The sequence below is a fragment of the Gobius niger genome (genome assembly GCF_951799975.1).
Source record: "Gobius niger genome assembly, chromosome: 4".
Taxonomy (NCBI): Eukaryota; Metazoa; Chordata; class Actinopteri; order Gobiiformes; family Gobiidae; genus Gobius; species Gobius niger.
Window position 1 is genome coordinate 27342308 of NC_136855.1, and position 14959 is coordinate 27357266.

Genomic DNA, 14959 nt, shown 5'->3' on the forward strand with positions numbered 1-14959 from the left:
TTGGTGTGTACATACAGTAACCTATATAACCGGCTCCAATAGCTTTGTATAGCTACAGAAAGTATCAGGCAGAGCTGCATCGATCTGTTTTGTTTTTGGTGTGCTCTTTGTGGTTTGCCTGAATGGCATTTGCATTGTCCTAAAAGATGAGGGTTGGCTGGCTGGTTACTGATTTGTAACTTGAGCAAACAGGTTTACGTCAGGAGGAAGTTATTAGCGTGTTGTCATGGACACACTGGTCTTGTAAGTAGAGATGTAAGGTCATTTTTTGGTTTTTGGTTTGTTGTTGTTTGTTGTTTCTGTCTTTAAGTGTTAATGATACTGGTCTTTATGTGATATTAGCTGCTGCAGTCCTAACTGACTGATTTAATAACTTGCCCCTACCAAACTTGCCCACATGCCCACCATTATCTGAGTGTATTTTATCTCTGTAGCTTCGTGTCACTGCTGTACTGCTCACATTCTTAACACGTGTACTGCTGGCCTCTTACATTCACAGGCAAATCACTTGAATCAAAATAGAGTAGCATTGAATCAGACACATTTTTATCTTGAAGTTATAGTCAAGGACCAGATGTTTCAAAGTGTAAGTATTTAAAGTAGGTAATGTAGGTAGGTAATAATGTACTGTATATGTTGTTCAAATTGTAGTTTGTAAGATATCACAAATTTACAATATTTAGAAAGTTCTGTCTTGTAGTTAACTCCTACTGCTTTGCTTTGTTTATAGGGAAGTCATTTCATAACTAGTTTATTGCATTACATTTATATGCCATCACACCATGTACCAGTGATAAGATGTGAACCCTATGAATTATGAAATCTGTGACATTACTGCTAATGTCAACTGGAAACATCATTATTCCCAGTTTGCTTCTGCTGAGGACAGATGCCCAGCAGCACCAAGCACAGGTTAGGGTTCACCTTTTATGGTTACTTACTCTACACTGGACTATAGTGTAAAAATACCACTACTATAGTCTGTGTAGCTAAATACATAAAACGGTAATGATTTTTTACTTTAGTCAAGTTAGTGGAAACCAACCATAATGTGTGTTCATAAACCAGTCTGGTGTAAAGCTTGTTCCTTTGTTCATGTACGTGTGGGTCTCCAATGCTGTCGTACGTCAAGTCTGCATACATTTTTTTTTTTTTTTCCCATTGGTTTGCATTTAGCAGACTGCCCTCTCTTTCTGGTACTCTCCTCCCTCTTGCGTTCTCAAAAGCAGCCACTCCCCCTCAAATTGAGCTGCTCCTGTGTTTGCATATTAACTGTTTAGTTGCCAAAAAAGCTGTAGCTTAGCGCCATGTGACCAGTGAGGCATGTGCAGTTGCATTTTGACTTTCTTTCACAGCTCATGTTCTGACACAGGAACTCACCTGCTGTCCCAAGTCCCGATGCCCTAAAAGTAAATGTTTAATTGAGATATTGTGCCGAGTAACAAAGGTCATTAAGTGTTTGTGCAGGAACAACCCGTTGTGTCTGCAGGTGGAGCTTTCCCTGAGGTACAGTTTCCTATGGGGACTGTCTGATGGTACATCTGTTTGCCTTGGACAGGAATCATGCTTCCCTCTTTTACCCATGTACTGTTTGTGTCCAAACTCCAAGGCCCTTATGGCCTGGTGTTGCTTGGTTGTGCTGGATAAGACTCAGTCTTTTCTGTCTGCTAATAGAATAGACTAGAAAAGAATTGTATTGCCTACCGGGGGAGAAATTCATAACAAACAAATAGTTTGGTGGGTCATTTACCATGTCAGATCAGCAGTGAAGTCATTCTCTCACTTTCATATCAGATTTAGGGCTCTAATACTGTAATACAGGTGCTTTAAATGGTAAACGAGGTGCAATATGCCCTCAAATAGCTAGTTGCTATTCTTGCTTGCAGCCGCTATTAAGTGCCTGTCCTGATAAATGACCTCTTAGTTTCTTTATATTCTGAATTTTCTCAATGATGCCACTATAGTTTCAGAAAACTTTACTTCATCACATTTATTGACTTTATTCCCAACAATATTTTTTGTAAAGGGAATCTTATTTGTTACTGCGTTTTTCTCAGACATGAGTCCTCCAATGTGCATCAAACGTGACAGCTTTAAATTTATTCCATTTCATTCCATATTCCGTGGTGATAAGCTGCATATGAAGCCACAGCTGCCCTTAGGGAGGACTGACAGAAGCACGGCTACACTAATCAGCACCGTTTGACCCTGACTACCAACCACTCACTCACACGCCAGGCCCAACCCGGCTTAGAGTACGAGATATCAAACGTGATCAGGCGCAAAATGTGGGTTTATCCGGCATGTCTAAGTCAAATATGCTGAGCTGTACTCCTGTATGTTGTGTTGAAAACAGGGTGAGGTAAAGAGGAACAGGCAGTATTTTTTGCTTTGGAAGTATTTTATTATTGATGATATGTCTTGTTCTCTTTGAGCTCGGTCCTGGTTCGGCATCCAGTAATGTGTTTCTTTCTAACACATATTATCAAACTTGCAGACTTTGGAGTCATCCCAGTTTCACCACTTTCTATCAGCCATAGTCAGGTGACCTGCTCTTGACCCCAAAGGGAAGTGTGTGTGTGTGTGTGTGTCTTGTATGGCGAGACTGTAGAGAGTCTCAGTCATGAAACGTCTGGTTTATTTCGTTTATCTTTTGGGAATTTTTTAACTGTTAATTTGTCACATTTATTATTTCCATAAATAAATTAGTCTGTTCTTGGCAGAAAATTAACAGATGACAAAAAAATCTGTGGTGTATGAGAAATCCAGAGCTTTTGGGGTTAAGCTGTGAAAGTTAATGTAATAACTGCTAGCACCATCTGCTGGCCTACTTCCTTACAAAGAGAGAGAGAGACCGAGGGAGTGCGGGAGAGAGAGAAAAAAAAACGAGTCTGGGTTTTAACGACATCTCTAATATTCATGCTGATGCATTTTGCTGCTTTGTGCTTTCATTTTGTGCCGCCCTGCCTGCCAGAGACCGGAGTTTGGCGCACTCGTCTACACCAGGGGAGAGTACGTAGGGCAAGCGGAGAGAACAGGGAACAACACAAGTAGGAAGAAGGAAGAGAAAACAACAGGCCAAACTGGAAGGCAAGCTAATACAAAAGCCTTTTTGTGTTCTTTAAAAGGGCTGAAAACCTACCTTTTTTCTGCTGGAGGAGAAGACGGGAAAGTGGAGGAAAGAACTAGGAGAGCACGCTAAAGGCAGGCAGAAAGGAGAATCAATGAGAGGGGTGGAGAGAGGAGGCATGCCACTCTGACACATACAGGCTTCAGAGAGCGAGTGGATCTGGACCACGGCGAAATAAGCGGCACGCAGCAGCAGAATGAGGGCTTCCTGGACTGCCACGCACCTCCTCTACCGCCCACAGCGCTGCTCCCACACCGGCCCGTGAACAGAGAGAGAGTGAGAGTGCTCCCATGCGCTCCTCTTGAGCCCTGCCCGCTGGGGGAGGAGGAGACCAAACAGGCTCCAGCGCTCTCACACACACTGCCCCGAGGAGAAGAGCTGACCGGGGAGGAGGAGAGAGGGAGGGGAGGGGGGGCACACCGATCAGAGGAGCGTCTAAAAACCACTGTTGAAATTGAAAGTCTGTTTAGAGGAGAAACTGTGAACGATCAACACGCGCTGAGCTAGAAAAAAGTCCCGGCGAAAGGGCAAGGCTTTTGTTAGCCGGTTGGAAAGGGGGAGGAAAGAGGAAGAGGAAAAAAACACCATGTCTACAGTGAAGAGGCCAAGAGGAAGGGTAAGTGAGCTGCTCTGAGAGCTGGGAGGGAGGTTGGACAAGGGGGGGGAGGAGGAGGGGCCGGCAGGAACTGAACAACCTCCTCTGCCACTGGCTCATGCTGCACCGCCGCCATCTTGAACTCATTGCTTCTTTTTCCTCCCCTTCTCTCTCATTTGCTTCGGCATGTTAGACCTTATCAAGGCACACTCTACATTTACAGTGTTGTCTTTCCCCACCCCCACAGTCTGTTCACTCGAAACTCTGCGTTCCCATTGTATGTTAAAGACTTTCTCAGTCTGGTTCTGTAATGTGGTGTACGTACTTGCACATTACATTAAGTGTGTCCTTCTTGAGATGAGTTTGTGAGTCAACCGAGACCTTACGGCTGATGGAATAAAGTGAGAAGAAAGCCACCAGAGCTTGGATCTTTCTTTAGCTTTCGATGGGTTCTTATAGTCCTCACTGTGTTCATGAGACGACGTGCTGCAAGAGAGATGGAAATCACTGCAGTGCTGGCAGGCTGTAATTTCAGTTATTTATAGATGTATTACACAGCTGCAGTACTCTGGCTTTTGGTGCATTTTATCTTTCCTCTCCCTCGCCTCGACCCTGTATGTCCGACACAATCCTATTTCCCCTATTTTTTAGTTCCCTTGCCGCCTCTTTCGTGTGCTTCCATGTTCTTCCGCTCAGAAGCATTACTTTCAGCCCCTCCCCCTCTTTTACCATTAACTTGAATAAGAACATTCCAGCATGATCCAGTAAATTTCTTCCTAATGGCCCCAGCAGTATTGCACACGTGAATATCATAATGCAGTGTGTGTGTGTGTGGGAGAGTTACACTTTCCCTCCAAAGGATTTGTTGGTATTCCCCTCCATATTCGATGGCGTGGTTCATACTAATTCTCTTTGGCTGGTACTGCGTGTTGAAATAAAAAGTAGCATGTCGGCATGTGCGATACAGTTTTTTTATTAGGTCATTCAATTATGGTTTTCCTCCGCGCTGGGCTCCGGGCGCACCGCTAAGCATTTGTGTGCAGGCATAACTGCAGTCACACATCTATTATTCACATATTATCACGTATCAGGCAAGATGGATTATTTATGTGTCTCCATGTTGCAGGTTACACCAAAGCAGGCAGTGTTTACCTAAATAGACTCGCCTCAGAGCGTCTCAATTGCAATGGAATCAAAATGAAAATGTTAATGGTCGCAGTTTACTGTCATTGTTTTCTTTTTTTTTATTTCGATAACAAAATGATCTTGTTTCCTTGGGGTCTTAACCTGCTAACCCTCAGGTATGGACCTCTCTAAGCATATTCAGGAATGCTTGTGATTATTGTATAAGTTTAGCAGTTCCTATTATAATCTTCTCTCAAATGTGACTGCCTCTTCATGAGTTAAGATGTGCATTGTTAACTCAATCTTGATTTTAAGAAATTAATTGCAAATTGGTGTTGAGAGATTTGTTTTTTCTGATGAGATCTTGATGGAGCAGAGCTATGACTGATTTGTTTTTTTCATTTACATGTCACACATTTCATATGTGGTTTGTATTAATAGAAACTACTATAGCAGTATTTTGAAGTCTTTGTAAGATGATTGTTCAACCACTTTTCAGTTATAGTTCTGACAGGTTCTTATGGTTTTATTCATGTTTCATGGAAAGTTTCTTTGACTGCATATTATTTCATTAACCTCTTAGCTCTTAACCTACACAAGCAAATGTTCTCCAGTTATATATCCAGGCATTACCCAAATCTATAATCTTCGTAAAAAAAAAAAAAAACGCGATGAAAAAGAGGCGTGAATGAGAACTAAAACGCGACAAAAAGTGACAAAAAAGTGACCATAACGCTGCAACAACGCATGGAAACACGAGGACAAATGTTAGATAAGTTTTGGAGGTCTTAGCTTTCAAATGAGGTATTACAGTAGCCTGTAGGCCCTCAGAAGTTTTTAGATTAGGGTAAAGCCGAACTGGAGAAAATGCACTCCGTTTAAGAGGTTAAACATGGTTTGTTGCACATTGACTGAGCATATTGTGAACTATTGTGTTTCTCTTTCACAGCCTCGGAAGAACTCTAATGGTCCTGCTAGTCAGCTGGAGGCCCCAAGTCCCCCAATGAAGAGCAGCTCATCTTCATCCTCATCATCCTCCTCTTCGTCCTCTTCCTCCTCCAGCTCATCGTCGGAGAAGAAGACGCAGAGGAGGCACGGTCACCATCCGGTAGAGACTCCGGAGAAGCAGGAGAAGGCCAACAGGATCATTTCAGAGGCGATCGCTAAAGCCCGACAGCGCGGCGAGAAGAACATCCCCAGAGTCATGAGTCCTGAAAGTTTCCCCAGCTCCTCGTCGCAATACAAGGCTTATCGTGACAGGGAGCACAAGGGGAAGAGCAAAGCACGCTCCAAAGAGAAAGTCAGTCGGAAGGCGCACATTGTACCATCATCCAAAAACAAGCAGAAGCCCAAGATTGGGTGAGTATTCAATTATTTCTTACCATTATCAAGGCTTGATAATTTGAAACTGTGCCATAACCCCTTACCGTAAAAGGATTGTTTTATAATTCCTAATCATGTTTCATGAAATAGTGATTACATAATCTCCATGGTGACTTTAATCAACAAAATGCCATGTAATCTTGCAGTTAACAGTGGCAAAGATTCAGACATTTGTTTTTGTCTTGTTTAATCATTAAAAACTCAAGGTCCAGGACACTTATTTCTGTGCAACATTTCTTGTTCATTGTCGTGCTATCTGGTTTTGGCTCTGCCCTCTCTTAAGCTTGTAGATTCAATCCCCCCTCCATCAGATTTACCTTTTCTATGCCAAATGACCAGAGCGGTGCTAAACTTCCCATTTGCAAGATGGATGCTCAAAGTTCAGCTGAATTTACGGCATGCCATAACAATAAAGCGGGCTCAGTTATCAGCATAGACATGGGAGGAGCAAACAGGGGCAACATTTACATGCAAGATGGTGCTACTGAGAATATTCAGGCAAGTAGTGCTGATGTATAGATACTGCCTCCCATCCCCCAGGTTTTTAGCTGCTTCATGCTATGTGTAGCTATAAGCCACACCCTACACAAGCAAATAAAATATGCTTATGCTAGTCTGGCTGAGAGCTGAATGGGAGTAGAGAACAAAAGATGTGCTTAAATCCAATAGGCCAGCTGAAATACAAAGTCTGTACCTTTTTTTTCAAATTAATGTCAGAGTCTGAGGATGATGCTTTGACTGTTTCCCTGCAAGTAGTATTTTTAGGTACAAATTGATTTGCTTAAAATCTATGTCTTACAATTGTGTGCATCGTCCCCACTACCATACATCATGACTGCATAACTAATAGAGGTTTGTGTATTAGTTGAGTATTATTAATTTTGCTGCAATGAACCAGTAGAAAGACCTGTTATGTATGTCTATTTCGAGTGAGTAGTATCTCCGCATATCAATTTGAATCCTGTATTCATTTACCGCATTTGACCTAAATACGTGTCACTGTAACCCATTTTAGTTCCGTGAGGATAACTGTACTTGGTTAGGCGAAAAAACACACACATCCCAGTCAGCTCAATCAGCGTGCAAGATCAAAAATTACAACATAGTAAAGACAAAAGACAGATCCGCACAGGCTGTAAGTGCTCAGCAATTTATTAGAACACTGCGATGTTTCTGGTGTTTCAGCCCTTCATCAGACGCCCATCAAGATCCAAGAAGCACAGGATACTTTTGGTAGTTTCTTTCCTCTGTTTAGAGATTACCACAACACACAAGTTGTTTGTCAGTTTACAGTTGTCTTAAAATGTTAACTTATGTTTTTATTACTACTTTATCTGTGCTACTCTCTGCAGTATGTATCATATGGAGCTTGTGGTTTATACGTATGTAGAGTAGTACCCTTGAAGGAGACATGGTAATGACGCGTAGTTGAGCATGTGGGAGTGTGTGAATATTTTTTGCCGGTGTGAAAATTCTCATTTGCCAAATGCCCATTAATACTTCTATATTTGCTTCAGAATCTGCACCCAAAAACTGTGATTTGTTTTTATTTATTTATCTTTTATCGTGCAACCCAGTCTCAAATAGTTTTTAAATACAGGGCAGATTGTAGTGCGGAGCGAACTGGATATTGTGTGATTCAATATTTCCCCCACTATATGAATGTGACTCTGGCCAGTGCTTGTGTCTCATTACAAGTGTCTAGAACTTGTGTCCTATAGCATTTGCGTTCCTCATGGGAGCAGGAAACCAATTGGAAAAGTCGTGTTAGTTGCATGCACCGTAGTTCTTTCATTAAACATTTATAAGTGTATGTTTTTGTGTGTATTTAATGTGCTGCAGAATGCAGTTTTTAAATCCTCTGCATTGACGTGCTTATTCTGCAGAGGGTGTGTTTCTGTGTGCCATCTAACTGATCACATCTTTATAAAGGCTGAAATTTACTGTACCTGCTAAAAAATAAGTTGTGATCATTAGGTACTTGGCTCATGCATGTGCCTTTTTTGTTCTTGTGTCCTCCACCCACCATTATCCTCCTCCACCCCCTCCTCGACATTTTTCTATGTTCTTAATGTGCTTTATCCAGCTTGCTCAGTGCTGCGGATTCTGTGTTTCCTGCGAGCAGGCATGCTTTAAACGTGCTGATACAACAAAACAGCAGGGTAGCAGTAAAATATCAAACAAAATGGTGCTCATGAGATCAATTACGTGATAGAAAATGGAGGTTTACGTCTAGCTATACGCTTGAGCGTGTAATTGTTCATATTTCTGTTCCTGCCTACAAGCTGCTTAATCTCTTGTGCCTCACTTTTTCATTATGAAAAGCTAAAGCTGTTTGTTTTTTTTAATTAAGTGTTATGGTTAATCTCGTACACAGCACATGATGTTCATGGCCAAGTCAAAAGACATATTTGGGATTGTGTGTATATTTCGGTGATAAAAACATCACATGAAAGGTGACTATGCTCCTCTTTTCTTGCCACTGAAATGGCATTAAAGGCAACTTCAGAGAAGAATGTTGCTTTATATGATTAAAATGTTTGAGCGATGCATTAATATATATGAACTTTATATGATTAAAATGAGCTATGCATTAACATTTCAAGACTATATTAAAGTCAATGACTCACACATGCACTCCCACTGGCGCTCTGCCAAGTAGGGCAGGACAACACTGGTGGGACAAGGAATGGAGGTTATTTGGCACAATAGAAAAAAAAAGCCCAACAGCGCTAGAATAACATCTCGGTCTTTGGCCAGGTCACTAGAGTTCTGTTTTCATGGGGTTCACTCCGTTATTTCTAGTCAGAGGCAGGTGGAAAGGAAATATGTGTCATTTAAATCAATGTGGAAAATCAATGATACAAATTACTGTTCGGTTATATTACAGTTGCTGAGACATTTTGTTAATAATCAGACTCTGTAAAAACAAAATATAAAAACTCAGTGTTGAGCTTTCATTCCAAACCTTAAATACTGTATTATTTGCTGCCGGTTCTGTCATGCACCCATTTTAGAAAGCCTTTATATAAAAACTTACTGTTTGAGCACTGGATTCACAGGAAATGATGTCATATAACGCTGCTGCCCACCTTACTAGATAGCCTCCAAAGGCCATGTTGCATGGCAACCATAAAGTGTCATTGTCAAGAGGATTTGTGAAATGTAATATTATCCAGAGGGGGCTGGGCTGCCAAATGAAGGCCCTGCATCCTGCTTCCATTCTTCAACCCTCAAACATTTTTCTCATGAATATTGTCTTTGACCAACTGCTTCTGTAATGACTTTAATGATTAACAAAATGAATATAATTTCACTTCAACACTTTTGAACTGCAGAAATAATTTGACAGAAGATTATTTATAAGCATTTGTGTTTGGGACAGAAAAGTTGGCCTAAATCTCAATATTAAGCTTAAGGAAAGCTTAAAACTCCCCTCTGTGTATAACCCTCCCCAACTCCAGTTCTTAATGCTCAAAAGCATTCCACCAATGTATTTTTGTATTGTTAGTAGTGCAAAAGAAGTAATTCCATACAGTTACCAGACTTCTTGTTGTTCCACAGTCCACTACCATGTGTTTCACTTATTTTTGCAGGAAAATTGTCATCAAGATTGGAAAAAAGAAGAGGCGGAAGCCAGACACTTCAGAGGACGAGTCTGATGACGATCCTTCCCCACGGCACGCCTTCAAGGATGATTCTGTAAGACTGACATGATTCTTTCTTTCCATCTCTGTGCTAGACGGCTTATGATCATTTTGAGTCACTAGATATACGTAGACTTTCTCGAGAATATCATTCATGGGTCACGTGTGCTTTATAGCTAAACTTGGCAAGTTCTGCCCCTGCCTTGACAATCGATGTCCAGCTGATTGTTTTCATGACAGGCAAGACATACATTACATGCTACATGCGTGCCATCATACAGACTGTAGTACTATGTATACAAAATCTATATGAAACTATAAAGTGTTTTACAGAAACTGTACCACTGCATTGTGACTCGGGCTGAACGATTTATCACATTTGCAATTTTATTCATGAGTCTTTTTCCAAATCGCAGAGTTGCGTGATTTTAGTCCATGTCAGCTGATGTGTGCCTTTATCCATAGATGTGAATGGAGCGGCGAGAGACCCCGACATGTGACCCACCTTATGCTTTTGTTTATTTTCTTAGCCTTTTTAAAGGTGTGCCGTAGATCGTTGAGCATCGAGTTAGCCGCCGCGTTAATCATTCAGGGACCCGGGCCGCGCTGCTGCACGCTCCCGCCGCACATATCACAGAAACTACTCACTAACCTGTCGGTGTAGGCTCTCAGTCGTACAGGAGTTGTCCATCTTCAATGAAGGTTCGTGAGTTGTGTAGTCTGTAGCTGAAGTGTTGAACGTTTTGCCTCTCATCCAAAAGGCTTCGTCAGCGCACTAAAGTTCAGTTGAGCCTGCAGTCAAGATAGAGACCATGGGGAGGAGTTTCGCTAGGCTGACTCGCTAACCTCCGACTTCACGTATCTATGCCCTACACAGAGAAGATGAGCCATGTTTGCTGCTTGTAAAGAGTCGTTGGCGCTGAGATGGATAAGTTAGACTTATATTGGGGCATGTTTTGGATAAAGATAATAACTTATTTCACAGCACTTAAACAATTAAGGGCAAATAGCAAGAAATCATTTAGATTATTTGCTAAATAATTTTCAGTATAAGATTTTTGTAAATTATTTAAATGACTATATATAATCATTATTGTCATTAAGTGCCTAATAAGTCAGTAGTAAATATTTCATGAGAATTAACATTGTCTCAGTTTATATTTTAATTTTATGCAACACAAAGTTATTTAGAAATCAGATAGCAATATTGATTTTTGGCAAAACCGTTCCGCCCTAGTTGTAACAGGTCCTGGATTGATAGTGCTGGTACCGCTCTCTCCCCATGACATCTCACTGTATGACCTACGACCTGCGAACTTTAAACTACAACAGATGATATTCCCCACAACGAGTGATCTTTGTATCAGACGGCCACAATCATGCAGTGTAGACCTGGCTTGGAATAAGTAGTTTGGCCAATTCCATTAGAATTATAAGCTAGTGTTAGATGACACAAATGATTATTTTTGAGGTGCTTGCATATATTCCTACACATAAAGAAAAGATGGATCCTTTGCCTACTCAGGTGTTGCTTTAGAAATTAACAGTGACTTATAAACTTCAATGTATGAACTGTTCCTCTCTTCCGTTTAGAAGAGGCGATCAAACCGTCAGATAAAGAGGAAAAAGTATGCTGAGGAGCTGGAGACGAGGTTGTCAGATGATGACGTCAAGGTTATAGTCAAAGCTAAGAAAACCAACCCCGCTGTTCGCAAGGAGCCGGCTGTCCAACTCTTTGTTGTAAGTTATTTTATTTGCTTTTGATAGAGACCAGGAGTCTCCAAATATTTGTTTATGGAGGGACAGATTTTTTGCAAGGTCTTGGCCTGACAACTACTATATAAAACATGTTTTACACACAATATTATTATTGTACACAACAGTAATACGTTTTAACACCTTTTCACTCCACTCTTAAGCTAATGCCCATTTACTACTGAAAAATATAAGCAATACCATTACCAACACTGCTCAGTCAAAATAGCTTCCAACTTGTTCAGTCTGGACACTATGTACCTGGTTATGTACGACTTGTAAGAATCTGGAAAGCTGCGCATATGAATGTATAAGTTATTAAAGGGAGTATACAGAGTTTATAAATGTTAAAATTAAGTATTTTCTTCCCCCTACATGTTTCAACAATGTCCTAATGTGTAGAATGAGCCCAGACCTGTTCACCATAACTGCCTCTAAAATCCTGCACTGTCACTCAAAAAGGTGTTAATTCGTCATGCACAAGCTTAATATAGAAGCTGCAGTTACACGTAGGACCTGAGGTGGCAGTAGTGAACATAAAATGGCCAGCTTGCCTCTAGCCCCTGTAAGTAAGTAAGTGCTTTATTTGTCATTGTACAATTGTACAACGAAATTGCATAGATTAGATGTTGGGGTTAGCCCTGAGCCGCTGCCACTCTGCACACTGCCGTTTTTGGGGATAGGGGAAACCGGAGTAGCCGGAGGAAACCTGGCTGCCTGCCTTATGTGCTCCTCGGAAACGGTTTACCACCTCCTGGGTTTGTCCCCGTTTCAGAGCGTGGTGTCCTGCACTGGTCAGCTTCTCCACCTCCTCCTTGCTCTCCGCTCCTTCATCTTCATCTCTGTCCTCCTCCTTCTCCCCTGGCTCTGACGCCATTGTTCACCTGAAGATCACCTGTGAAACTCCCCCTGATTTTTGCGAGCTTGAAATAAACCAAATCAACAAACCCAGGACTAAATGCCAAGACAAAATAGAGGACTATTCAGAGCTAAACCAGGCCTAAAGCAGGACTCAAGGAGGCTCATACAGACCTAAACAACACAATTACATGTCAGGTCTGAACCATGACCCCAGTGCTTCTCAAATGCCAGCCTCTTGCTTTGTCCACTTCTCTGTGCTCCTTCCATCTGTGTGGACAGAGGGCTGAATAGGCACTCGTCTGTGGAGCCACTGTGCTCCGTGTCCTGATCTGAATTCATATACAGTAAAAAAAAGAAAGAAAAAAAAAAAACGGTCAAAAAAACAGAGAATTACGCTCCTAGGAGAATTCAAGCTCGTGTACTTATCGTCTTCTATTCACCTTCAGCCGCTCTTTCCCAAAACATGGATCAGATTAAGTCCAAGGGTAAAGGAGGCAAAAAATGTACAATTAATTAGTCAGTTCTTATGTTAAGTTAAGATCCAGACAAATTAGACTTGAAAAGAGGTTGAGAGGAGCTCAGAGGCCAAATGGGTGGCCATGCAGTGTATGTAGTGTGTTGACGAGGTGCACTTTCCCAACAACCATCAACCTCATCATCCGCTTTGCAACCACATCCACAATTATTGGTTCGGCCTTTTGTTACAACGAAGGCGGGGAAACGCAATGTCCAACTGTCGTGGACCGCGACCAGTCCTGCTTCTCCATATGATAATCCAAACAGACTCCAAAAACATGAGGCACATGGTCCTTGTATGTCTGTCCGTCCATTGCTAAAAGTCTTCTCATTTCCAAGTTCAGCCCTTTTACACCATTTGACAGAGCCATTGGCAGGTGACGTCATGGCGCCTCTAGCACACTGCTACACAAAGCGCCACAATTGTACTGCAAAAGCATCGTGGAAAAGGGAGAAAAAATGATCATGCTTGATGGGCCGGAGCTGGCTCGCCGTCCTCCTATTGTAGACCCCTGATATAGACTCAACATACATAATTTGATATTACACACACACACTTGTGTTTTTTGTAGACACAAATCGAAAACCACTAACCTGACCAACATTGCCCTATATTAATGTTTTGATATTTACTGCATTTGCAGGAGAATCCCAGTGATGAGGATGCTGCTGTTGTTGATAAAATTATGTCGTCTCGCATGGTGAAGAAGGAGGTAATGGTGCTTTTATGGTGCAATACAGTTGTATTAACAGTTGAAACCAAATTAAACATTCACCCAAATTGGATTTTTCTTTTTTTTTTGGTTTAGGTTTCACCAGGAGTCGTTGTGGAAGTGGAAGAGTATTTCGTGAAATACAAAAACTAGTACGTTTCTTCTATTATATGAAAGAAGTTTTATAAGTCAAACATGGGAAAGTGTTGGAAAGACTTTAAATATTATAATTGTAATACTAGATTTGTTGCTGCTCAGTAATTCCCTGCATGTGCTCTTGAGGTGGCTGTGTGTTTCTGACTTGGTCTAATATTGTGTGTATCAGCTCGTACCTACACTGTGAGTGGGCGACTGAGCAGCAGCTGGAGAAAGACAAGAGGATTCAGCAGAAGATCAAACGCTTCAAGATGAAACAAGCACAGAGGGCGCTCTTCTTCGCAGATGTAAGCCTTCCCTCTGTTTGGATACGTCTGTGTGGACACATATGCTCTTTGGTTTGTCTTACTGTGTGTCTATAGTAGTTGAGTTGCATAGCATGTAGAGGTTAAATTCAAGTGTGAAGTGTATGTGGGTGTGTGCATAATTTGAATTTCTGTACTCATTCACCCAATACTTTAGATTCCAGATGGCGAGTGGGCCTGGCGAAACATTCTGTTTTTCTTTTCCTCTTATCCTTATTTATCTGTATCTCAGATGGAAGAGGAGCTCTTTAACCCTGACTATGTTGAAGTAGACCGAGTGCTGGAGGTGTCTTATTGTGAGGACAAAGACACAGATGAGGTGAAGTCAACTCTCTTTTATTCAGTAATGATATCTGCGCAAGGTGTATGCGAGTGATTTGTGCAGTACTTAACTCTTTCTGTGTGGTTTTTAGTTGCCGTCTTTTCAGTATTCCTCTCTCTAGGTATGTCTTTGTATGTGAGAAGTGCCCAGGGCCATCCTAATTGGCTTCCTTGCAGCCTTTGTTAACACCATGAAAGCAGCGCTTGGCCTTGCTCGAGTCTTTTCCAGTACTCATTTTGCTGTGCGTGCTTCAGGAGGTGGTGTACTACCTGGTGAAGTGGAGCTCTCTGCCGTACGAGGACAGCACCTGGGAGCTGAAGGACGACGTTGATCAGAGCAAGATTGAAGAGTTTGAGCAGCTGCAGGCAGTGAAGTCAGACTCTCGAAGGGTGGTAAGTCATGCCCACCCACATTCCGCACATATCACACCATTTGCATTTTGCCTCCAATG

At 41.7% G+C, this 14959-nt stretch overlaps 2 protein-coding genes across 2 annotated transcripts in view; one reads left to right on the top strand and one right to left on the bottom strand.

The window, feature by feature from the left end:
* LOC306961672 (uncharacterized protein) overlaps positions 1–14959 on the bottom strand; it is a gene marked incomplete at its 3' end in the record, with an annotated part of 428593 nt that overhangs the window by 61085 nt on the left and 352549 nt on the right. The window lies entirely within an intron of this gene.
* The window catches only part of chd9 (chromodomain helicase DNA binding protein 9), a 50099-nt gene that overhangs the window by 16779 nt on the left and 18361 nt on the right, over positions 1–14959 (top strand). The window contains exons 3-10 of the mRNA XM_079554478.1: positions 5800–6209; positions 9830–9935; positions 11474–11620; positions 13657–13725; positions 13822–13877; positions 14051–14168; positions 14419–14505; positions 14763–14900. Of these exons, the coding sequence (XP_079410604.1) occupies positions 5800–6209; positions 9830–9935; positions 11474–11620; positions 13657–13725; positions 13822–13877; positions 14051–14168; positions 14419–14505; positions 14763–14900 (1131 nt within the window). The remainder of the gene's footprint in view (positions 1–5799; positions 6210–9829; positions 9936–11473; positions 11621–13656; positions 13726–13821; positions 13878–14050; positions 14169–14418; positions 14506–14762; positions 14901–14959) is intronic.